At 30.5% G+C, this 24969-nt stretch overlaps 11 protein-coding genes across 11 annotated transcripts, besides 4 other annotated features; all 11 read right to left on the reverse strand.

The window, feature by feature from the left end:
- Positions 1-8027: part of a mobile genetic element that runs on past the window's edge.
- Positions 71-655, reverse strand: TVAGG3_0911430 (HNH endonuclease family; the record flags this gene model as incomplete). Its single annotated transcript, XM_051251816.1, has 1 exon — positions 71-655. One exon carries the CDS (start codon positions 653-655, stop codon positions 71-73), a length of 585 nt encoding a protein of 194 aa, XP_051077390.1.
- Positions 2621-3687, reverse strand: TVAGG3_0911440 (phage tail repeat-like family; the record flags this gene model as incomplete). The annotated part of the gene is made up of 1 exon (XM_051251817.1): positions 2621-3687. A coding segment is annotated over one exon (1067 nt), but the record flags the coding sequence as incomplete, so codon positions are not given.
- TVAGG3_0911450 (uncharacterized protein) lies at positions 6146-6564 on the reverse strand (the record flags this gene model as incomplete). Its single annotated transcript, XM_051251818.1, has 1 exon — positions 6146-6564. A coding segment is annotated over one exon (419 nt), but the record flags the coding sequence as incomplete, so codon positions are not given.
- A 401-nt stretch (positions 8028-8428) lies between the features above and the next one.
- Positions 8429-9092, reverse strand: TVAGG3_0911460 (uncharacterized protein; the record flags this gene model as incomplete). Its single annotated transcript, XM_051251819.1, has 1 exon — positions 8429-9092. A coding segment is annotated over one exon (664 nt), but the record flags the coding sequence as incomplete, so codon positions are not given.
- A 303-nt stretch (positions 9093-9395) lies between these two features.
- Positions 9396-9632, reverse strand: TVAGG3_0911470 (N-acetylmuramoyl-l-alanine amidase family; the record flags this gene model as incomplete). The annotated part of the gene is made up of 1 exon (XM_051251820.1): positions 9396-9632. One exon carries the CDS (start codon positions 9630-9632, stop codon positions 9396-9398), a length of 237 nt encoding a protein of 78 aa, XP_051077394.1.
- A 484-nt stretch (positions 9633-10116) lies between these two features.
- On the reverse strand, positions 10117-10560 carry TVAGG3_0911480 (protein of unknown function, DUF4108 family; the record flags this gene model as incomplete). Its single annotated transcript, XM_001311029.1, has 1 exon — positions 10117-10560. The coding sequence occupies one exon, from the start codon at positions 10558-10560 to the stop codon at positions 10117-10119; it is 444 nt and encodes a 147-aa protein (XP_001311030.1).
- Positions 10561-11451: 891 nt separating this feature from the next.
- Positions 11452-12727: a mobile genetic element.
- Positions 12728-12824: 97 nt separating this feature from the next.
- TVAGG3_0911500 (glutamine synthetase type III N terminal-containing protein) lies at positions 12825-13605 on the reverse strand (the record flags this gene model as incomplete). Its single annotated transcript, XM_001311028.2, has 1 exon — positions 12868-13605. The coding sequence occupies one exon, from the start codon at positions 13603-13605 to the stop codon at positions 12868-12870; it is 738 nt and encodes a 245-aa protein (XP_001311029.1).
- Positions 13606-13667: 62 nt separating this feature from the next.
- TVAGG3_0911510 (glutamine synthetase family) lies at positions 13668-14963 on the reverse strand (the record flags this gene model as incomplete). Its single annotated transcript, XM_001311027.1, has 1 exon — positions 13668-14963. The coding sequence occupies one exon, from the start codon at positions 14961-14963 to the stop codon at positions 13668-13670; it is 1296 nt and encodes a 431-aa protein (XP_001311028.1).
- A 514-nt stretch (positions 14964-15477) lies between these two features.
- On the reverse strand, positions 15478-17666 carry TVAGG3_0911520 (uncharacterized protein; the record flags this gene model as incomplete). The annotated part of the gene is made up of 1 exon (XM_001311026.1): positions 15728-17398. One exon carries the CDS (start codon positions 17396-17398, stop codon positions 15728-15730), a length of 1671 nt encoding a protein of 556 aa, XP_001311027.1.
- A 272-nt stretch (positions 17667-17938) lies between these two features.
- On the reverse strand, positions 17939-20614 carry TVAGG3_0911530 (uncharacterized protein; the record flags this gene model as incomplete). The annotated part of the gene is made up of 1 exon (XM_001311025.1): positions 17939-18811. The coding sequence occupies one exon, from the start codon at positions 18809-18811 to the stop codon at positions 17939-17941; it is 873 nt and encodes a 290-aa protein (XP_001311026.1).
- A 381-nt stretch (positions 20615-20995) lies between these two features.
- Positions 20996-21336: a mobile genetic element.
- Positions 21337-21356: 20 nt separating this feature from the next.
- Positions 21357-22296: a mobile genetic element.
- Positions 22297-23180: 884 nt separating this feature from the next.
- TVAGG3_0911560 (uncharacterized protein) lies at positions 23181-24125 on the reverse strand (the record flags this gene model as incomplete). The annotated part of the gene is made up of 1 exon (XM_001311024.1): positions 23181-24125. One exon carries the CDS (start codon positions 24123-24125, stop codon positions 23181-23183), a length of 945 nt encoding a protein of 314 aa, XP_001311025.1.
- Positions 24126-24969: the final 844 nt, after the last annotated feature.

Genomic DNA, 24969 nt, shown 5'->3' on the forward strand with positions numbered 1-24969 from the left:
ATAAAAAATAAAAATAATTCATAACTACCTTTATTTTTCTGTCTTAAGGAAATTCATGAAAATTCATGGTTCAAAACTGAATATCATATAACCTCTTGAAAACGTTTAAACGAACTTGAACTTTCTTTCCTTCAGTATCCGTCAAAGTAACATATGCAATTCCTGATTTTAGGAAACAAACATGCATTTTTCTATAGTTAACTCCTGTATAGTAATAGAATGCGTCCTCATTCTCAACATAGTAGTAGAACTCTAAGTCATGCTTTCCATAAGAGTTTATTTCAATTGCTTCGTCAGATATTTCATCAACGAACTCATAAACTATATCACCATACTTGCTTTTATTTCTATTGTTTTCAGATCTAGAACACCAACGAAGGTTTGAGATTCTGTTGTCGTCTCTTTGATGGTTTATATGGTCCACACACGGTAAATTGTTCGGATTGGAAATAAAATGAGTAGCTATGAGAACATGTTTTTGGTACTTTTTGAGGTTTAATGTTACACAAATATAACCTATTCCTCTGTTATATTCATGTATAATTCTCTTGGTTTCTTTCTTCCTTATTTCAAAAGGCTCAGAACAGTGAATTTCATACTCTTCATCTTGTAAACATTCTTTCCATACATCTTGACCAACAAGTTCAGCGTACATCTGTCTTTACATACAAAATAAAATATATTTTTTAAAAAAACTAAAATATATGTTTATTTCGGGAAAATTCATGACAAAAACATTTACGAAGAAGAAGTTTATTTCCTGTGTTGTTGTCAAAATGTCGTGTTGTCACACTTTTTCAGAGAAGTTAAATGACCTGGTAGCACATGGTAGCATGGTAGCACCTTCGGTTATTCAAAAATAATTAATAACTACCTTCCTCCTGAACTGTTGTCAAAATGTCGTGTTGTCAACATGGTAGCATGGTAGCACCTTCGGTTATTCAAAAATAATTAATAACTACCTTCCTCCTGAACTGTTGTCAAAATGTCGTGTTGTCACACTTTTTCAGAGAAGTTAAATGACCTGGTAGCACATGGTAGCATGGTAGCACATGGTAGCATGGTAGCACCTTCGGTTATTCAAAAATAATTAATTATTGAATAACTGGGAAATAAATTTACGTCAAATATGCAATTTATAAAATCTTATGTCGACAGGCTACGTAGCACAGTGGTCTAAGGTGGTGTTATGGAGGGGTCAAGGTCTGTGGTTCGAACCGCGACGGCGCCGTATTTTCTTATTTTTCTTTTGTTTTGTCTTGTTTGTCGTGAATAAAAAGTGTCATAAAAGTGCTCTATCTTCCACGGGAATAAATAAAAAATTTACTTTATTTCTTCTTTATTTCTTCTTTATTTCTTTGTTCCCGTGGAAGAAGGGTTTTGCTGTTTTTTCTCAGCCGAAATCAATGATTTTTTCATTTTTGGAATCCTTAGCGAATGAGGAATCTTTTCTCTCGTGGAAGCTTTGAACAAAAATATAATTTAGGTGAAGAGGTGAGATCTCACCTGTTTTTTCACCTGTTTTTATGGTAGTAGTGAAATAAAATTTTGTTATCAGTTATTTTATCATCATTTTATTAAGTTCATCTTTAGTTAATAATTTGAATGGATTCACTAATGTTCCACCTTGAGTCCCAACACTTACCCTGGCTAATTGTGAAGAACCTGGGATAAGTACTCCACGAAATGATTTCATTGGTATCATTAATTTAGAAATAGTTGGCTTAATTAATTTGGTCATTTATGATAAAAATAAAATTGCATAATTTAAATTTTTTTCTTTCTCATTTTCTCATCCTGTTTTGGTTTCAGCAACTTTTCAAGTTGTTGTCTTGTCAGTAACTTTAATTTTAACTTTGGATCAAATATTGGGTTTCCATCTTTATCTCTTCCAATAACACCATATGGTAGAATCTTCATTTATACTAAAATAAAAATTTAAATTATGTCGTTTGCTCTTTTGGAGCTCCTAAAGTTTGTTTCACAAACATTGAGCGTTCATTGAACTCTATACCATGCGAATACAGTCATAAATGGTGGCATGTAATCTTTACTTTGTCCCGTTGTTTGTGTATATCCTGAAACGCGATGTGTATGGTTTCCTTCTCCCTGAGTGTCACTCCAGTAACAATTTATGGCAAATTTAACGTTGTCTTTAACATCATATCCTTTACCTTTTGTCATTCCTGACCAATCCCAATATCTATGCTTATGCCAACCTGCTTGAGATGTGCTTAAATCTATGTAGTGACTGTGTGCAGGTAAATTTTCACCTGTAATCGTTTTACTTCCCCCTGTTTCCTTTGAAGAGTTTGCACAATACAAAAACCTGTCGACTATTTGTTCCCATGCACCAACACCAAACATTGCTTGAGGACCTCTCACATCCATAGATGTATAAATAGAACCTACTGGGTTCATTAAATCAAACATATGAGATATTATAGGATTGTCTCTTTTGAACTTAAAATATAGTGTAACTATTTCGGGTTTCTTCTGGTTTGTGTCAGAATATTTTTTATAATATAATCTTATGTTTTCAGGGTATGTAAAATCTTGACTATAATATTTATTTTTGTCATCTTCATAATAGTATACTATTCTCGTTTTTTCTATTGCATTATATCTTTTATATCTATAATAATCTAAATATAATGTTTGCTTTTTTGGGTCTACACGTGCGTCAACACCATAGTCATAATAATACGGTGCTGGAGCTACGTTAGACAATGTCATATCTGTCATTTCATAAACTCTTAAATATTTCTTTTGTTCGTCTCCATATAAGTTTAAGTAGCAGTTGTTGTCTAATGGAACTTTAACTTGTGTGCCATTATTCTTTATATAGCCTACATACATTTCATTGTTATTTTTCGGAATGAGTTTATACCGTATACCATTTCTTAAGGACTGTACAAACCCCCATCTAAAATATTTGTTTTCTTCATTGACAGAAAAGTCGCCAACAATAGTTTCAATATTTTTTGTTCCAACTAAACTTTGGTATATTTCGTTAACATAAGTTTTATCTGCTTTCTTTGCTAACTCATCGTTAACAAATGATATATCTGCTTTCTTTGCTAACTCATCGTTAACAAATGATATATCTGCTTTCTTTGCTAACTCATCGTTAACATAAGTTTTATCTGCTTTCTTTGCTAACTCATCGTTAACAAATGATATATCTGCTTTCTTTGCTAACTCATCGTTAACATATTCCTTATCTGCCTTCTTTGCTAACTCATCGTTAACAAATGATTTATCTGCTTTCTTTGCTAACTCATCGTTAACATATTCCTTATCTGCCTTCTTTGCTAACTCATCGTTAACATAAGTTTTATCTGCTTTCTTCATTATGTCATTTAGGAAACCTTTTATGAATTCCTCATTTAAATTAAATCTTCCAATCTTCAAAACTTTAGGAAATGCATTTAATGCGTAATATCTTTGTTCTTCTGGTGGAATTGATGTTATATCATCCGTTATTCCTTTAATTTTTGAATTCATAAATAAAATTTCTTTTATATTTGATATCACTGCACCACCTTTGCAAACGAATTCAAAATGGTCATTTTTCAATACTATCTCCAAATCTCCATATTTCAACCTTTGCGTTTGTTCTGCCGTCTTTGAATTATATGCATATGTGGCGTATGTAATGGTCTGTGGTTGTTGTTGTTTAATCATTTTATTACGATTTAAAAATAAATATTTAATCTGTTATCTCATCAGCTATTTTTTCTATTTGAAATTGCCATAATATTTCATTCATAAATTCTAAATCACAATCAAATAGGTCAGTTATTCTAAATTTAATATTTGATAAATCTTTTGAATGAAGAATAAATGAATTCCCGGATAATTGAAACGGATATGATAAAGAAAATATGTTTAAGTTGATGGATAAAATGTTTTGTATTGATGGGTAAGAGTTAGGGTCTAATGTTTGATGTGAAAATCTCATTGGGGTATTAACTTTATCACATTTGATTAAAATGAAATTAGAACCAGTGTCAGAATACAAAACATCCCCAACATCTTTTTCAAAATTTAATATCCCCAACAATGAACGAAGACGAGGAGTACAAAATTTAATTTTCAGCGGAAATTTAATAAGGTTATTTATTTCATCAAGTTCAAAAAGTTTATCAGGTTTTGATTTAAAATTTTCTTCATACCATACGATAAATGATTCATTTAAATAACTTAAAATCATGTTAATATCCCATTTCGTTATCACATTATTTATATACATATCATACGTTTTTAGGTCTACGACCCCGCCGCTATGCGGCTCATGGTCATCTTTAATAAATGATATATAATCTGAAGGGTCTAAAAGAATGGGATTAAATTTACCACTCACAGAAACGAGAGTAACATTATAAATTCCGCTAACTGTTAAATTTAATTCACAGTTATTATTCGAAATAATATTGATAATTGACATTTTTTTATTACGATTAAAAATATGGTAAAGCGTTATTTTCCAGTGATAAATAAAACTAGAATAAGATTACCTCAAGAATTCATAAATTCAACGAATAAGAAATTCATTCATGTTATAAATTTTAGTGTTTTCAGAAAATATGAGTCGATGTCATATTCATCATCAGGTTATATTTCACTTCATTCAAATTTAGTTCAATCAAACCCATATAATGACCATTTCATAAGATTTTCAGATGGTATTAAAAATGTAATTGATAGATTAAAATATGAACAGATTGACAATATCGAATTTTTGGAATTTTGGTTTAAATATCCTGATGGAAAAAAGATTGAAGTTAAAGATAAAGCTGATACTATAACAAAAACAATTACAATGACTGATCCGGATAGTGGGGAACAAAAAGAAATAAAACAAACGATAGAAACTGGTGAAAGGTCAATTATTATCGATTATGATTCAAAGGATTATTATTCGATAATGTTAATGCTTGAATATTAAATAGCCTTAACAAAGAATTTTTCAAGTGATATTTTATATTCATCAACTATTTTATTATAAATATCATTATATGTTAAATGAAGTTCAGTTGTTGTTCCGTTCTTTGATATCTTAATTGTGCTAATATCCTTTATAGGATTTATTTTTGCAACTGTTCCACAGCATGAAACCTCATCATCTATGAAAAATTGAATCTTCACGTCTGAATCTTGAACATCACAAAGAATGGCGATAATGTGAATTAATGATTCATAAGGTAAAATAATTAAACCGGATTGGTCAATTAAATTTATTATTGAATCATAATTATTAATTATTATATCACGGTAAATTTTCATTAATTCAGAATTAATGTCTATTTTATATGGCGCATTGCGACTGTAATCGTAGATTCCTGGGTTATCAAGTGGTGCTGGGTATGTTGGATAAGTGGGAATTTCAACAGGTTCTTTACCAGGTTCAGATAAAATGATTGGGTCTCCATTCTTTTTTTTCTCTTCTCCTCATTCTTCGGTAAGTCACGAGTTAATAAATTTGGTTGAGTTGCTGACCTTGTTAATTCAGGACTAACATTAACTTTAACATTTTGAATAATTCGTGATTTATCATCATTTACGTTATAACCAACCGTAATCTCTGCTTTTGCGTTAGTGTTCTTTTGACTAGTGAAACGTCTTCTCATTTATATTCGAATAAAAAAATATATTTAAACTTTTATTTTGCTGGAACTTTTGAATCTATTATTTCCTGTATTTGTTCATGAAGTTGATTTTTAGCATTTTCATCGAAATTAATAGACCGAATATATTCATTAATTGCATTCTTATAATCATTGATTTCTCAAATTTTCTTTTATCTGATTCCTTAACTAAATCATAAGTTAAACCTCGTTGCTGATATAATGGTTTCTTAATTAAATCTTTGAATGCTTGAGATAAAGCACCTGATGCAATTCTTGCTACTATAATTGGTTGGAATTGCTGTTTAAGTTCATCTTTAACATTTGCGAAAACTGGATCGAATAAAGCAACTTTAAAGAATTTCTTAGCTGGAATTTCAGGTCTTAAATTTGCATATTGACCATCAAACTGGTTAGAATATCGTGGTAATCCATCCGGTCCCTCTTCAATAGCATTTAATTCTTCATTGAAGTAAGAATATGGATTATGACGGTATGAATTAATTGGACCATTTTCACCTTCTCCAATGTATTGTTTAACAGCTTTTCCATTTTCATCAAATTGCATAGGATAATGTTCATTATATGCTTTACGTTTAGGATAATCCGTCATTGTTAATTTATACCCATTTATGACTTTAATATTTCCTTGACCATCAGTAACGAAAACTTCATTTATTCCATCAGGTTTTCCATTTGGACCCGTAATGTCTGCTTCGTGTGCTTCCCAATTTGGTCCGTGACGTTTGGCATATGCTTGAGCTTCTGGTAATGTTAAAACGTTTCTCATTTGTTTAACATCCTTTTGAAGACCGGCAACAATGTGGACTAATTCTTTCATTCCGTCTGGAACTTTCATAGTTCTATTATATGCACCCTTTTTGTTTGTTCCTTGTTTTAATGGAACCTGTAGAAGATTTGCAATTTCTGTCATGTTTAATTATAAATAAAAAATAAAAATTAATTATAAAAAGTTATTCGAATTTAATGGAACCTTTATTTAAATCAACTATTATTTTTCCATGTTCTCCTAATTGTTGATATTGTGTGTAAAGTTCATTAATGCTCATTGGTAAATTCACTTGATAAAGCATAACGTTCAACTGTTGACGACTAAAACCACTGAAAATGAAAAGGGTGGACAGGTTTGATTTAATGTTTGTGCTTAATGCTTTAAAGTATTGAACAGCCATGAAGAATGAACACTGAATGTGTCGACATTGAGTTAATAATTGATTAAAATATGATTTCTCATTAGTTATTAGTTTTGATTTCACCGCATCATCTAGAAAAATGAGTGAATGCAAAAATTCTCTATCAAAATTTGAAATAGAAAGTGTTTCAAATAATTCATCCCGTTGTTTATCAATAATTTTATCCTCTAATCCTTGCTTCTTGATTGTATTATATAATTCTTTATACATTACAAAGTTTTTTAAATAATCTTCTGCTTCTTCTTGTGATAAATAAATAATTGGAATTTTGATTAAATGCTTTAAAGATTCAAATGTATCATCTGAAGGTGAACCTGAACGGTTGATATAAATTAACACATGTGAATAGGGTGAAGTGTTAGCAATAATGATAATTTGTTTTAATATCGTTAATGTTTTACCTTTATTTTGTTTACCAATTGCTGCAGTGATTGAATTTAAGTAACATTCAGAATATGGAATTTTCATTAATTTTTCCTTAGATAGAGCATTTCTATTATCACTCAATGCTTCATTAATCATATCATCTACGTATGTATTATATACTCCTGCTAATTCTTCATAAGGGGTGGATGAATTTAAATCCATTTAATCAAAAATAAATTTATAATTTTAACATTTCTATTCATCAATATTTCATCATATGAACTTCTATACTGCGGTGGTGTACCTGTTGGATGATATTTCAAACCTTCATCCGGTGTCCATGTCCAATATGTAGTCCTAGTAAACCAAACCTGAGGAGGATTTGTCACTTTGAACAGTAAGTGTCATTTTCACCCTGAATGATTGGATAAGCTTTCACTTGTACTGTAACTTGTGAGTTGAAAGTTTCTAATCCATCAAAGAATATACCCGCTCCATCACGTTGAACTGGAATAGTGCATAAGAATGAAGTTTGGTCTTTCCATGTTCTAGCTAATGGTGCCATCATCATCATTCAGTGGTCTAGTTAATGAGTCCTCGTATTCTTCCGTGCATTCATTCACTCCATCTAAATCAGAAGCTTGAAGCATACGTGTAAAGAATATGTCGCCCACTTGGTCATCGCTTGATCAGGGAAGTTTCTGGAATCTATAGTGACCTGAAGACCTCGAAGCATTGGATTTTCTAAAACCGTTCTTTGCATTGCATTCTTCGGAAATGTTAACACAACATCTGTAACATTATGAAGAGCGTATGAGAAATCTGAGCTGATACCTTCAGGAGTGATGCAACCTCCATTTAGTGAACGAACGTCAATATGTTGAGCTGGAATCATGAATGGATCTTCCTTACTAAATAAACGTGGTATTGCTTTAACTGATTCTTCAATTAAACCGTATCCTGGTGTAATGCATTTATCCTCTAAAACTTCCATCTTTGTGCATGAAATAATAACGTCATCAACTGTTGCGTCAGCAGATGTAGCGGATAAGCTTGTAATTAATTTGGCAGGAAGTCCGATTTGTTGGAATTTGCGATCATATTTATAAACATGATTCATAATCTTTTCATAATTTTCATCAGTTATCTTTTCATAAACGTAATTTTGTAAATCAGCAACTCTTAACGGGTCAACCTGACAAAATACTAAAGTATCCCTGAAAACATAATATTTAAGAATGATTTCACCAAATGATTTAGGATAATCATCGAACGCCTGAAATGCTAACAAATCATTTACTGGAATAATCATATCAAAAGTGATATCAACTTCTTCATTTGCTTTAGTGAAAACTTCTGAAGGGTCAATATATTTACCACATACTGAGTTATCATATTTTTGAACATTATTATATAACGAATGAACAAACTTTTTAACTTTCCTTTCTGATTTTGGTTTATATGTTGCAAATGCGAAAGATTCACGGGCGCAATCCATCTGAAGATAACCAGCATCACCTCTTTCGGTTTCTACTTCTAATTGCTTAAAGCTTTGATTTGATGATTTATAACCAACGAATAAACGCATGCATTTAAAAGCGGCATCACATGTGAAAGCTTTATTTGAAACTAGAGTTGCTTTAACTTTGCGTTTAATATATGTGTCACCTAATTGGTTCACATCATGAGCCGGATTTGTAATTCTTAAATGAGTTTGTTTATCATCAAAATATGGAGCATCAGAGTCATAGCATGAACTTTCAAGTTCTCTATAATATCTTCTACCGTCATTCTTTGCAAATATTTCATTTATCTTTTCGAATGAATGAAACACATTTCCATTAATCGGTTTAGTGTTTGGCACTAAATAGTTAGTCGTCATTTATTATTAAATAAAAAAATCAAAATTAAAAGATGAAAATGAATTTTTAATTTTAATGAAATAATCAACTATGGCGGCAGGATTCTTTAAGAAACTGTGGGATAAAGTAAAAAGAGGAGCGCATAAAGTTTGGGAAGGGATTAAGAAAGGAGCAAATTGGATATTTAAGAATAAAGAAGCAATTAGTGACGTTGCTGAACAAATAGCACCTAATGTTCCGGTAAGGGAAGTATTAAATAAAGGAGATAAGGTTTATCGTCGACTACAACCGATATTGAGATAAAAATAATATTTATTTTTCCACTATCTACCCCCTATTTTATTAAGTATTCCTTCAGCAATTCCACCAACTGCGTTACCTGCTTGTGCTCCCATCGCTGGATTACCTGCTTTAGCACCTAATACTCCTCCTATGATAGTTCCTGCCGTTTTCGCTACTGGTGCCAAAAAGTTAGCAACAGGTTTAATAACCTTTTTATAAACCCAACCTGCAGCTTTCTTAATTCCATCCCATAATTTTTTAAAGAATCCTGCCGCCATTTCTGATTTAATATTAATTAAAAAATATATTTCATCACTTATATTCTAATTTTTATTTAATGATAAATGAAACCGATTTTAAAAATAAATGAAACAGAGGAGGAAGAAATAAATGAAAGTGAAAATGTTCAACAAAAAATAAACGTTGTTAAACCAATTACTGAAATAAAAATTTTTTCATCTGTTGAAGAATTTAATGATTATTATGCTAATAATAAAAAATTATTTGAAGAATTGACAACATGTAAATTGAATAAAATGTTTAAAGTTGAGGACAGAGTCCAAGACCCGGAGGGTCATGGATTCAAAATTTCAAAAATAAAAGGAGTGGTTAGTTTAAAATCTATTCCTCAATCAAGAATCACCTCATTAATGAAAATAGATGATTTAACAAAAAGAATAGAAATTATTGAAGAGCGAATAAATCAAATAATTGATTTCATAAATCATGACTCGTTGAGCCCGGGTCCTTAAAGCCCAGGACTTAAAGTCCATCACTGAGTTCAAGGTTATATTCATCAAATATTTCATTATTAAATGCAACTTCTGCTAGTTTATTTATTTTTTCAATACGATCATTTGAAAGTCTATCGTTTAATTTTTTCTGAAGTTTTTCATTTTCTAGTTCTGAAACTTTATTTGGATGATATTTAAACCCGTTAAATTCTTTTTCCTCAGTTTTGATCATTAATTTACAAAGAACTTTTGTGGTTGGAATTCGTTTAAACCATTTATCATTAATATTTGTTATAAATTCAATATCTGGAATTAATTCCCAAATTTTTGCATTTTCAATTAATTTATTATCAAATGCAAAAGCAATAGGTTTAATATTAAACTTACCTTTATAATATATACTTTCTACATAATCATCGAAATAAACATCTACTTGTTTAACATTTTCAAGAATTGGTGAAAGAACATCCATTAATTGATTGACGGTTACGAATCTTGATCCACTCATTTTCATACGAATTAAAAAAATAAATTATTCAAAAAATGTAAGACATGAATTTTTAAAGTTTATTTTTTTATTTTTTTTATTTCATTATGGTAGTGAATCTTTCATTCATGAATGATAATTATATCTGATTTCTTTTACTCTCTCATACATACTAGATTTGAAGAATTCAGAACATTTCCCATAATCTCCTAAATGTTTTCTTATCCCTAACGTGTGCCAGTTATTATATGAAACTGTATAAACTTTATCTTTATCTTTACACCTTTCATCACTTCCAATATATTTATATCTCAGTTTTGATTTAGCATTTTCATATTCATTAGCGTTTAATAATTCGCAGTCTTCCTTTTTAAATTGATGTTTAAGATATTCAGGATTTAATACTCTACGTTTATATGCTCCTAACTTAGTTCTAAAGGTTTTTCTACAAAATTTAGGAATTCCATCCTCTTTAATGTCATCAATGATTTCCATTTCATTATTTTCAATTTCTTCTTCCCGTTTATGAGGTCTTTGATTATGACTCCATTGATTCCATGAAATTAAATATTCTTTATCATTATATTTATACCTCATTAGCTTATTTTGGCTTTCATATTCATTTAATAATTCACAATCTTCATTTTTAAATTGAAGTTTAACCCATTCAGGATTTAAACAATGTTTAATTAATCGCGGAATATCTGACATCATCTATATATAGTTTCTTTTATAAAAGATAAAAAAATAAATTATTTTAAAATTAGTGTTAATTTTTTAATGATTTATAAATAAATATATTTTAATGCATCGTCTATATATAGATGAAACAAAAAAAGTCACTAAACCCGCACTCATCTACTACTTATTTCGCATCCCAGTAAATTCGGCCATCTTTTTTTGCAATTATTCTCTATTACACATATAATATAATGGTTAGGGTTTGGGGAAAAGTTACTAGAGAATTATTGACTTTTGAAATAATGCAGAATTTTACTTGAAGAAATCATTAATTTATGAGTTCCAAATTGCTAACCATGACGAAAGATCATTAAATTTGCTGCAATTAAATACATTTATTGCAGAATTAAGATTATTGAAATTAAAAATTTGAAATATTGCCTTTTTGAATAAAAATTTAAATTTGATTATATAATCATGATAATATATTAGAGAAATTAAAAGAAAATATTTTAAACCATTCAAATATTTTGAATGTCTTATCAATTTAAAATATTAAAAGATTGCTTGATTTTATCATCATTAGTTGTTATCAAAGTTTTCTTCTTTTGATGAACAACAGTAAATGATTTGTTAATACCTTGTCTTCCTTTTACGCAGCAAAATCAAAAGTTATGATGATAATCTTGTACTCAATTTTGAAACTCTCTGATTTACAAGTAAGCATTCCTTTGGAAAAGCAGTCCTATTCTGTTTTCAAGATATTTTAAAGCCCCCATTTCATATAATGCGCAGATCTATTCGAAATTGCAAGAACTCTCAAGAAAAATGCTGCAGCAAAGAAGATTCCAAAGTTCCTAGCATCAAAAATTTACAACCTTAATACAACAGTTCAAGAGAAGCTCGATAAGAAAATATTTAACCATAAAGCTGGATACCATTCGATATTTACTATTGGATATAATAAAAAGTTAATTGTAACATATTTTACATGCTATTTGCTGACTCTGTTCCATTAGATTACCATATATCTGTTTGAAATCTAAAAAATTTTTACGATTTTAATCATGTGTTGTTGAAATCATATACCATTCTTAGCTAAAGTATAGTTTATGGGTCTGTCACCATCTAACTATATGAATTTTCAAAAATGTCAAATATGTTCATTTTTTCTGTATATTCAGCCAAAATTTCATGTAGTTGTACTATTCAACTATTATTTAATAATTTTATCGATTTAAATATATGATGAGATGCTTAGTTCTCCCGGAAATCGATTTTTAATCACAATTTTAACTTTCCAAAAAAAATTCGAAAATAAAAATTCCTCTCAATTATCTAAGTTTTCTAACTCGCCAAATCTCTAGCCAAATTTTTTTGGCCCGTATAAATATTGTTAGGCACTATATAGGGATGCTATTTATCCTATTTTCATCCCATTTTACTGTTATCGCCTAGTGAATGTACCTTTAGGAGAGTTAAATTAGAAATTATTGTAGCACAATTTTGCACTGTTAGTTAATATGTCTCATGGACTGATAGACAAAGATAAAAAAGAATTTAGTTTATTACAAAGATAAAGAAGCATTTAGTTTATTACAAAATACAAATTTAAAGAGTGTAAAGAATTTGTGTGTAAGTTGGAATAGGCCAGTCTTCCTTTCCAACAATAGTTTCTATTTCATCAGTATTCTTTCTAATTTCAATCATTTGTGGAATGATCTTGTTGTACATGAATTCAGCCTTTTCTTTGTTATTTGGATGATCTGCAATTTCAACAGTGAGTTCTTCCAATTTCTTGACATCTCTATCAATAGTTTCGATTGAATTATTAAGAATAGATATTGTGCTATTCAATGTCTTGTTGTTGAAGCCAGATTTCTTTATCTTATTGAAGGAATCAGCAACTTTTCCTGTGTATTCGATAATTGCAGGAATAATTTCTCTCTTCATCATATGTAACAATGTTTCAGCCTCGATAGAAACAGACTGGATGTAGTTCTCTACACGAACTTCGTATCTTGCATGGCATTCAGCTTCAGAATATACTTTCATCTTCTCAAACAAATCAATGTTCTTCTTGTTAACAATTGCTTCGATTGCCTCAATTGTATTCTTGATAATTGGCAATCCTCTCTTTTTGGCTTCTTCAATCCATTCATCAGAGTAGTTGTTTCCATTGAAAATGATTCTTCCATGCTCTGTAATTGTGTCTTCAATGATTTTCTGTTTTTCTGCTTCGACATCTTTTGTTTTTTCGAGTCTGTCTGCGAAATATCCAAGAGACTCAGCAATTGCTGTATTTAGATAAGTATTAACTACAGCTAATGACTGTGATGAACCAAGCATTCTGAATTCAAACTTATTTCCTGTAAATGCCATTGGAGACGTTCTGTTTCTGTCACTATCATCTAATGATAAGTCTGGAATTGATGGTAAAATGGACATTTTGCCTTTTTCGCGTTTAGGCTGCTCTGGATCTGAATTTGCTGCGGATAAAAGTTGGGCTGTGATTCCTTCGCCAAGGAAACAGGAAACAATTGAAGGGGGAGCCTCGAAACGCCAAGTCTTTGGTCATTCGAATGAGAAGCAGCGGCCATTCTGATTAAATCTCCGTAATTGTCAACAGCGAGAAGGAATGCACAGAGGACAAGAAGGAATAAACCATCATCTTCAGATCTGTCGCGTGGTTGAAGTAAGTTTACGCCTGTATCTGTTCCTAAACTGTAATTATTATGTTTTCCACTTCCATTTACGTAAGCGAAAGGTTTTTCATGGAGAAGTAAAGCCAATCCTTTCTTCTTAGCAATTGTTCTCATGAGTTCCATTGTCATTTGGTTGTGGTCGGCTGCAATATTGACATTCTCGTATACAGGAGCAAGTTCATGCTGTGATGGTGCAACTTCATTATGTTTTGTCTTCGCTGGAATACCAAGTTCCCATAATTCATGGTCAAGTTCCTTCATATAATCTGAAACTCGGATTTTGATTCCAGACATGTAATGATCATCAAGCTGTTGAGCTTTTGGTGGTTTTGCACCAAGAAGTGTGCGACCACACATCTTAAGATCAAGTCTTTCTTCGTAATGTTTCCTATCAATTAGGAAATATTCTTGTTCTGCGCCTACTGATGCAGTAATTCTCTTTACATCTTCTTGGCCTTTGAAGAATTTGATGAATCTGAGGCCTTCTCTGTTGAGAGCTTCGACAGATCTTAATAATGGAAGTTTTCTATCGAGAGCTTCGCCATTATATGAAACAAATACAGAAGGAATGAAGAGAGTACCATCTTTGACAAAGGCTGGTGATGTTGGATCCCATGTTGTATAGCCTCTTGCTTCAAATGTGGCTCTAAGACCACCTGATGGAAAAGAAGAAGCATCAGGTTCACCTTTAACTAATGTGCTTGGAGGAAATTCAAGTGTTGATTCACCAATTGATGTTGGAGTAAAGAATGAATCATGCTTGCAAGCAGTAACATCTGTCATTGGTAAAAACCAGTGTGCATAGTGTGTAGCACCGTTTTCAATTGCCCATTCCATCATGGCCTTTGCAACATCAGGAGCTATTGAAACGTCTAAAGAGCTACCAGTTTCAATTGTCTTTAGATAACTCTGGTAGATTTTCTTGTTCAAGCGCATCCTGATCACAGCTTCCCTGAAAACCTTGGAGCCATATATTGGCTTAAGATCAAGGGCAGATTCCATTTTTAATATTGAAAAAAAGCAAATTGATTGAAAAAAGCGAATGGGTCTCAAATGATGACCAAATTTCCTTTCAATTAAAATAGGAAAAATGAAGTGAATGGATAAATTACTAGTATATAGTGGCTGTATAAATTTTCATCAAAAATGAATTCTATTGTTTTATTAGGATCACTTTCAGATCAAATAAACGGTTTTAATTGAAAGAATCTGGGAAATGCAAATGCAGGTTCCCAAAGTAACTGAAGTTTTTCCACGAGTATCCTTTGCTTCTTTATCACTTCCAACAGAGAAAAGAAATTGAACAATATTAAAATTGCTTTTATGCAATGTATTTGTGAGTATAGAATAGATCCACAATCATCCTGTGTCCTTTGTTAGCTCCGGTTGAGATTAACTATTTAACAAATTCAAGATTTCCTATATTTGCTTTATTAATGAGTGGAATTTGTTCAAATTTATCCTTCATTTCTTTATCATCTCCATCACAGATTATATGTTGAAAATTTAGATGCATTTATCTAACAATAATATGAAAAATGAAAACTGCCCAAATAATTTAATGCATTTATCAAACTTTTAACATATATGATCTTTCCCAAAATGATATGTGGTGTCCCTAGTCTTACAGGGGTGGTAAAAAAAGGCAAATCTGGGTAACTTATGAATAAAAAAAAAATTAAATAATTGAATATTTTTGAAAGAGTTTAGTACTAAGAAGAATAATATAATACATTCATTTTATTATAAGGTACTTTAAAAGATCATTACTCCAATTCCGATAAAATTTCTTCGGCTTGTGCCTGAAGAGCAGCACGTACGCCCTTAATTACCTGAGCTCCATCAAACTCAGCACCGGAAAAGATCTTCTGACAGTTCTGGTATACACCCGAAACCATTTTCTTCACTGTATTGACGAGAAGTTGATCTGCTGCAGCCTTGAGCTTTTCTAACTCCTTTGCTGAGTCTACACCGCTCTTCTCCTTCAGTTCCTTGTTTAGTTCTTCAGCTTCGGTTAATTTCTTTCTCAATTCTTTGATTTCTTCCTCAGATTTGTTGACATTCCACTGGAGTTGTTGCTTGGACTGCTCTAAGTCCTGCATCTGGCGCTGCCTCTCACTCTCAAGCTCACGACGTATGCTGGCAAGTTTGGATTCACTGTCACTTTTTGCAGCTGACACTTTTTTCTTAAGTGCCTCAATTCTCTTTTCTAATTCTTTCTTTTCTTCCTGTTTCTTCTTTGTTTGTTCTTTTGTCTTTGATACTTTTGCTGTAAGTTCTGCGAGCTGTTTTCTTAATTCATCCCTTTCTCTTGTATCATTCTTCTTTGCGTTGAGCATTTCTATCAATTGTTGCTTCTCTGCAATCAGTCTGTCCTTGGCTTCGTTCTCTTTGACAAGCCTTTCGACAGATGCAATGAGAATATCAGATGATTGAGGAGTTGCAGCACGAGAAGCCTGTTGGCGCTTAATAGCAGCAACCATCTTGCTTAACTCGTTGAATTTGCCGTACATTTCGGAGCGTATTTGGTCGAGTTGTGCATCAAATATTGTTTTTTGTTTTTCGTCAGAAAGTTTTGGCTTTTCGTTTGTAAATTTGGGTTTTTCTTCGATATATTTTGGTTTTTCTTCAACTACTGGTACTTTAGTCTCTTCTTTGACCTTAATTTCTGCTGGCGGATTTTGTTTTGGAGTTTCTGTTTGCTTTGGCTTAATTTCTTCTTTAGGAGCTGCGGCTACTTGTTTAGGTTGTTCGATTGGCTTTTCTTGTTGCTTTGGTTGTTCTACTTTCGGCTGATTTGATTCTGAATTTCCGATTTGCGGAAGAGATTGTGCTGGTTGAGGAGTTTCTTTTGGAGCAGCTGGTGGATTTGGATCTGATACTGTTGCAATACAGATAATATCTTCTTCGTAGAAAAGAAGATGAGTAGCTCCGTAGTATCCGCCATTAAAAAGATTTCTTAATGGAGATGATTCAGTGAATCCAACATTTACGCCTTGTTGTTCGTTGGGATTGTCTAAGTTGGACTCCTTAAGGCTGTAAATTTTGTAGTCGACTGAAATGTCATGAGTTGGTTCGATTTGATTTCCGCCTTTGTTTACGATAGTAATGGGGCTTCCATTTTTAAGTTTTGCTGTACCGTATAGTGCAACCATTGTGAAAATAAGTGTTTCTTCGGCGGATTTAAACAAAAAGAGCCAAACTCTGCCATTTTTATCGGTAAATGTTGCGTAAACGTCATTTGAAATGACCCAGTTATTGTTTTCTGATGGATCAATAGCCATTAATGGTTGAGTTTTTGATCTCATAAGAATAATTTGAAGTTTTCCATTAATACGCATTACTATTATTGGAATTTGACCCATTTGCTGATATTGATTGGTCTGTGGGTTCAATACCGATAATGTGATGATTGATGCGCGGAGAGGAGAACTCATTTGACGGTTGTTCTCAAATTTTCAAAAATGGCACTAAAACACCTTGGAAAAATTTTAGCTGTAGCAAGAATGGATCGTATATTTTCATATTTTTTTGAAAGCGAAATTTTTCATATGTAAGATAATGTATCAATTCAATAATAAACATGATGCACGACGATAGGCAGAATTATGGCGATCTACTCGGTGAGCACTTTATTATACCCGCGTGCTCAAGCTCGCAAAGATACAAAGATAAAGTAAAGATAACAAATTTTCTCTGAAAAACATCAAACTTCGAATTTTTTTGAAAGATAATGATGTCGTTTTGTCTCCCAGAGAATCTACAACATCCTTCAAGCGGGGGACAAAAATTGAGGAGCTTTGTTTGATCTAGTCAGCTAAAAATAGATTAGTATAACTTTCAAAGTAATTACATTCTTTTATATAAAACCAATATTTTGGGATGTAGAATTGAAGAAATAGTACACCCTTAAATTACAAATAAAGCAGAGATGGTGCTAAACATTTGTATTTGATTGATTATTTTAAAATAAAATGTCATTTACTAATTAATTTAATAAAATCGGGTTGAATATGAAATAGTGCAAGGTCTTCTTCTGCAATATCAAGCCTTTCATAGCCATATTCAAGTAATAAATGAATAATTTCTGCATTTTGGCGAACTGCAGCCCAAAACAATGCATTTTTAAGGGATTCCTTAGATTTTTGAGTACGTGGAACTTTGTGCTCAATAAGTATTTTAATAATTTCAGTGTTATTCAGTTTCGCTGCATGAAGATAATAGTCTGGAATTATAGCATCACGTGATTGTGGCCCATAATATTGTTTGAGATGGATAATCCGTGGTGTGAAATAGTCTTCAATGAATTTAATTTTTTCCATGAAATCTAGAAGTAATCGAACACATTCTGGCGAATTCATTTCCACTGAATTAATAAGCCAGTGATCATATTCATCAGTAAATTCATCAACTTTATAATCCTCACGTTTTAGAGCATATTTCAAGATATAAATACAAACACTTTCATTCTTGACTTGTAAAGATTTGGATAAACAAGAAAGAATTCCATATGTTGTTAAATTTTCAAGTGAATGATTTTTCATGTAATACAGAAATCCTGATGGTTTTTCATCATTATTAATTAATGATTCAAGACTTTCATCCACCATATCTTCATCTGCATGATCAATCAAACAATATAAAGATGTATCTTCGCTACATAATTTGATAGTATTTTCTGTAATTCGTGCACCATGTTCAACAAGAATTTTAACTATTTCGAAGTTACCTTTCTTTGAATGATAATCAAGAAGTGTATTACAATTTTCGCTTCCTTTTGCATGTGCTTTGCCGCCGTTTTCTAAAATGAGTTTATAAGCTTCTAATACATTATGCGTTGCATTATCCATAACATTGTAAAAATCATATTTTGGATTATCATATTATATTGATATTCTTCCTCTTCTTCTTCTTCTTTAGAATAATTACCATATGAGTAATAACTACCCCATGAACTTTGTCTTTCTTTTTTCTTATATCGATATTCTTGATTGATTTCTTTTCGAGATAAAATAACACCTTTTCCTAGAAGATATTTAATTAAATCAACATGTCCATTGAAAAATGCGAACTTCATTAGATAAAATCCATTATTATCATTTAGATTAACTTCATTGTTTTTCACGATATATTCAATCAATTCTGGATTGAAATCATTATGATTTTGATCACAAGTAAAGAATAAATTAAATTGATTGACATCGAATGATATAAAATGATCAAATATGTATTTCATCTCTTCAAGACCACAATATTTCAAAATTGATTTTAGCTTTGGATTAAAGATTTTTCGTTCTAAGAAAAACTTCATCAAATCCATATTTGGCAAAACTTTTTGAAGTAAAATCTCTGGAATTCGAAAACTAGTTGATTTGCTTCTTTCAGTTAATTTATAAACCTTTTCATAAAGATCAAGATTTGAAATATCTTCATAAACTAAAAATGCTAAAGGATGTATGAAAGATTGATCACCATATGAAAATCCTAAATCATATAAAATGTTGAAATAATCGTATTTTTTATTGATTAAAGAATCAGAAATAATTGATCGGACATCATCAGCTTGGTTTTGTATAAATGTTCTTTCTTGTTCTTGTATATTTAAATTGAATTTAATCATGTATTCAAGAATTGATTTGAATTTTGATTCATAATAAATTTCGATTAAACGATAATAATCTAAACAAATATTGTTTTCTAAACAGAAAATGATGGATTTAATGTTAGATAAACTGACATAATTAACCTTTTCTTGTTGATAATTCTCAAGAAGCCAATTAATTAAATCTGGATTTCTTGTTTCAAATGCATCTGATAAACGAGCATCATAATTAATCCCTTTTTGTTCAAATAATCGTATAATTTCTAGATTCCCTGATGAAATTGCATTATTTGCTATTGAATATTTAGCATACTTGTCAGCTTTCAGTAATTCGTCAAATTTGTTGCTGATAAGTAAATATTTGATAATATTGATTGATGGTTTCTTAAATAATCTAAATACAATCCCGAATAAATAACTTGGTTTGGGATTATCAAAATGTTGTTGAAATTCTGAGACATCATCATTAAGAATGATTTGTGTTAATTTGTCTGGTGGATTTCGTTCCGACATTTTTGGTGTTGCTAATGCTTTTGCAAGTTCAAAAGGAAGTATAACAGTTATTCCAGCATTGTATGCATTGAAATAAAAACTTGAACTATTAGTTCTGATTATTGGTTTGAAAATATTATTCAGTGTTTGAAGCACTCGGAAGTGTAAATTATCGGAATATCTTTTAAGTAAATTGCCATCTTTGAACAATTCTAAAAGGTATTTGAAATTGTCTTCTTGCGTTTCTCCTGGACCATCTTTAATGAAATGTTCAAAGAATTTGATTGATTCTTCGAAATTTTCGGAGTTGAGATTAAAGTAATGAGTTTCTGCTTCATATAATAGTTGAAATGGTTCTGGAATAACAACATCATTGAAGTTTTTGATCTTTAAATCTTCATAAACAATGTCTTTTCCCATTTCAAACTTGAAGATTTTTTAGAGGGGTTGAAAAATTAAACGGATAAAACTATTTTGTAACTTTTTTTTCGGACAACTACCTTGTAGAAGTAGTTGTTTTTTTGTTGCATGCTAAGTTCGGTCAACGATAGGAATTGAGGGGAAATTAATCATCGAGGAAGTCCGATTATGTAAAGTAAAAAATGTTGTGGGATTTTTAATATTGTATATAATTTTATAATAAAATTTTTGTGCGACATTTTAAGAAGCACATATAATTTTTTGAATTTAAAAATTAAAGTAGTGTTGAATGAATTTATTGATTAATTTAATACGGATATTTCTCAAAATTAATCAAAAATAGGTTTTCAGAGAACTTTTGAGATATCTTTTCAAAATGTCTTTTTGAAAATATATAAGTATTATATCAAATTGAAAAAAGGTATTTATCAAAATTCTAAATTCTTAATAAAAAATAACTTTTCAGAGGATTGTGATTTTGAAAGCATGAGTAATAAGTAAAAAATATCTACGATTTTAATGAGGGAATTGTTCCTTATGAGGTATACATTATAACTATATACCTCATAAGGAACAATTCCCTCTTGATAGCTGGGAAACTTTCTCTGAATAACTTATCATTTGGAGAAAGTTTCCCAGCTATCTATTATAAACTAAAGGCTGTGAGGCACTAATATATAATCAGTGCCTCATAGCCTTTAGTTTCTTATTAAAAACGAGAAAACTTGTTCGAAATGATAAACAATTTCGAACAAGTTTTCTCGTTTTAAGGAGGGAATTGTTCCTTATGAGGTATACATTATAACTATATACCTCATAAGGAACAATTCCCTCTTGATAGCTGGGAAACTTTCTCTGAATAACTTATCATTTGGACAGAAAAAGTGACACTTTACATGGCAAAAAATAGAGCCTTACTTTTGAGATACTTGAGATTGAAACTGAATCTTATGAGGCGGTGATCTTGAATCACTACCTCATAAGGTTCAGTTTCATATAAAATTTGTTGCAATTTGTTATTCTTTTGCAATTATTTCTTATAAGATTTTACATCTTTTAGCGGGGAATGTTTGTTATCATGTATATATTATAAATATCTACACGATAACGAACATTCCTCGCTAAATTGCTGAGAAACTTTGAGGAAATGTCGAACAATTTCCTCAAAGTTTCTCAGATTTATATAGATCACTAGAGTCCCCTAGGCACTGATTCTGGTTCAGTACCTAGGAGGCTCTAGTTCTTTAACTAACTGATAAAATGTTTTTAAATTTTTGGATATTGCTACCTGTGAAGCACTGACTTCAAGTCAGTACCTCACAGGTAGCAATTACATTGAAAGATGGGAGAAACTTTGTCCGAATGTTAAACTATTCGGACAAAGTTTCTCACATTTGTAGTGGAGATGGAAGGCTTTGAGGTATATTGTATTAATATATACCCCAAAGCCTTCCATCTCCACTTGAAAGTGTCCAAACTTTGGGTTAATACTTTGCAATTAACCCAAAGTTTGGACACTTTCTAGAAGGAATTGGAGGGTAAGAGATATACATTCATATGGTATATCTCTTACCCTCCAATTCCTTCTTAAAATGGGAGAAACTTTGTCCGAATGTTAAACTATTCGGACAAAGTTTCTCCCATTTTTTGAAGGAATTGGAGGCTATGAGATACTGATGCAATGTCAGTAACTCATGGCTTCCAATTCCTTCCTAAAACTCATAAAAGTGGACATTACATGCATATAAAATTTGACATGTAAAGTCCACTTTTTGTGAGCGGGGATTTGACTCCGTCAAATCCCCTTTTTCGTTTACGAGAAAGCCAAATTCTCTCAAAAAGTTAAGTAGGACCAATTTTTTATAAAAAAATCCAATTTCATTATGAATGTTAATTAATTTATATAATTATTGAATAAAAAATTTTCTTTGAGATTATGAAAAGTTCTTTGAAAAGTTATTTTTTCTCATTTTTAAATATTGTATTAGCCTATTTATTTATAATCCAAATTAAATAACTTTAAATTCAATATTTAAAGAATAATTTTGAAGGAATTGAGTTACTTTCCCCGACGATAAAATTGAGAGGTTTACATTTTGACCGAACTTAGCATGCAACATTTTCATGAGCCAAAAACATTCTATTATCATACAATTGAATTTCGAGAATTAAGAAATTTAATTTTATAAAATTGATAGTAAGAGCTCTTAAACTATAATTAAGTTGTATTCCTTTAATATATGCTCTTAAACTATAATGTAAGTTAATAAATATACATATTGGAAAAAAAGTAATTTATTCTATTAATTATGATCCATAACTATAAAAAGTGTATTGATAATTTATATTTTATTCATTTTTTAATTAAGTTAACAAAATCTGGATGGATAATGAAGGATGAGACACCTTCATCTTCAAAATCAATATCAATATTTTGATATCCATATCCAACAAGTAAATTGATAACGTCGGCATTGCCTCTAACAGCAGCCCTGAATATTATCTTCGTTCGGTGGAACGGATAGAAAGTTCTCAATTCTCAAAAATTAAAAAATGCTCAATTTTTATCAACTTTATACATTCTATTTTTTAATTAAGCTAACAAAATCTGGATGGATATTTTCATCTTCAAAATCAATATCAACCTTTCGATATCCATATTCAACAAGTAAATTGATAACATCTACATTGCCTCGAACAGCAGCTCAGAATAAAGCATTCTTGAAGAAGTCTTCTGAATCATAATTAATTGGAACTTTATGTTCAATAAGTATTTTAACTATTTTTGTGTTATTCTGTTTCGCTGCACGAAGATAATAATCTGGAACAATTCGACGCCTTTTATCATAACGGCCAATTTGGATATAATCCGTTGGATCAAAGAAATGTTCAATCAATTGACTCTTTTCCATGATATCTAAAAGCATTCGAACCAATTCTGGAGAATTCATTTCGATTGCATTGATAAGCCAATGTTCATCATCATTTTTGAAATAATTGAACTCATCCTTATATTGAATATCAAAATTTTTCAAGATATAAAGACAAACACTTTCATTTTTGACCTTCAAAGCTTTCGACAAACATTTAATAAGATCATCTGGATAGATCTCTTCAATTAGTTTATCTTGAATGTAAAAAAAGAAGCCTGATGGACGGCTATCTTCATTTACTAATAAATCAAGATGACTATCAAGGAAATTCTCGTCTGCTTTATCAACTAAGCAAATAAAACATTTATTGTCATTGCAAATTTCGAATGTTGTCGTTGTAATTTTCGCACCATGATCAATTAGAATTTCAACAATATCAATGTGTCCTTTTGAAGCATGATAATCAAGAATTGACTTAAATTCATATTCTCCTTTTGCATTTGCTTGGCCGCCGTTTTCTAAAATGAGTTTATAAGCTTCTATATTAGTATGAGTTGCAGAATCCATAACATTATAAAAGTTATATTTTGGATCATCAAATTCATTCTCGTAATATTCTTCTTCCACTTCTGATTCGATTTCATCAAAAACACTATTGTAACCATTTTTTTCTTTTGGTTCATAGTTTAAATTTTCTTCTTTGTAGTAAAGCATAACATGTTTTTCAAGAAGAAATTTAATTAAATCTATATTTTCCTTATCAAATGCAAACTGCATTAGATTAAATCCATTCTTATCTTCGAATTTGAGTAGTAGGATATGATGGGTTTAGTGACTTTTTTTGTTACGTCTATATATAGATGAAGGTATATTTTCACATCTTCTATATATATATGATATAAAATTTTTTTCTTACGTTTTTTAAGTCATGAATTCGTAAGAAAGTGTGACATTATTAAATAAATTAGTAATAAATATTTATTTATAAATCATTAAAAAAATTAACATTAATTTTAAAATAATTTATTTTTTTATCTTTTATAAAAGAAGCTATATATATATAGATGATGTCAGATATTCCGCGATTAATTAAACATTGTTTAAATCCTGAATGGGTTAAACTTCAATTTAAAAATGAAGATTGTGAATTATTAAATGAATATGAAAGCCAAAATAAGCTAATGAGGTATAAATATAATGATAAAGAATATTTAATTTCATGGAATCAATGGAGTCATAATCAAAGACCTCATAAACGAGAAGAAGAAATTGAAAATAATGAAATGGAAATCATTGATGACATTAAAGAGGATGGAATTCCTAAATTTTGTAGAAAAACCTTTAGAACTAAGTTAGGAGCATATAAACGTAGAGTATTAAATCCTGAATATCTTAAACATCAATTTAAAAAGGAAGACTGTGAATTATTAAACGTTAATGAATATGAAAATGCTAAATCAAAACTGAGATATAAATATATTGGAAGTGATGAAAGGTGTAAAGATAAAGATAAAGTTTATTCAGTTTCATATAATAACTGGCACACGTTGGGGATAAGAAAACATTTAGGAGATTATGGTAAAAGTTCTGAATTCTTCAAATCTAGTATATACGAGAGAGT

This window comes from Trichomonas vaginalis, chromosome I (assembly GCF_026262505.1).
Source record: "Trichomonas vaginalis G3 chromosome I, whole genome shotgun sequence".
Lineage (NCBI taxonomy): Eukaryota > Parabasalia > Trichomonadida > Trichomonadidae > Trichomonas > Trichomonas vaginalis.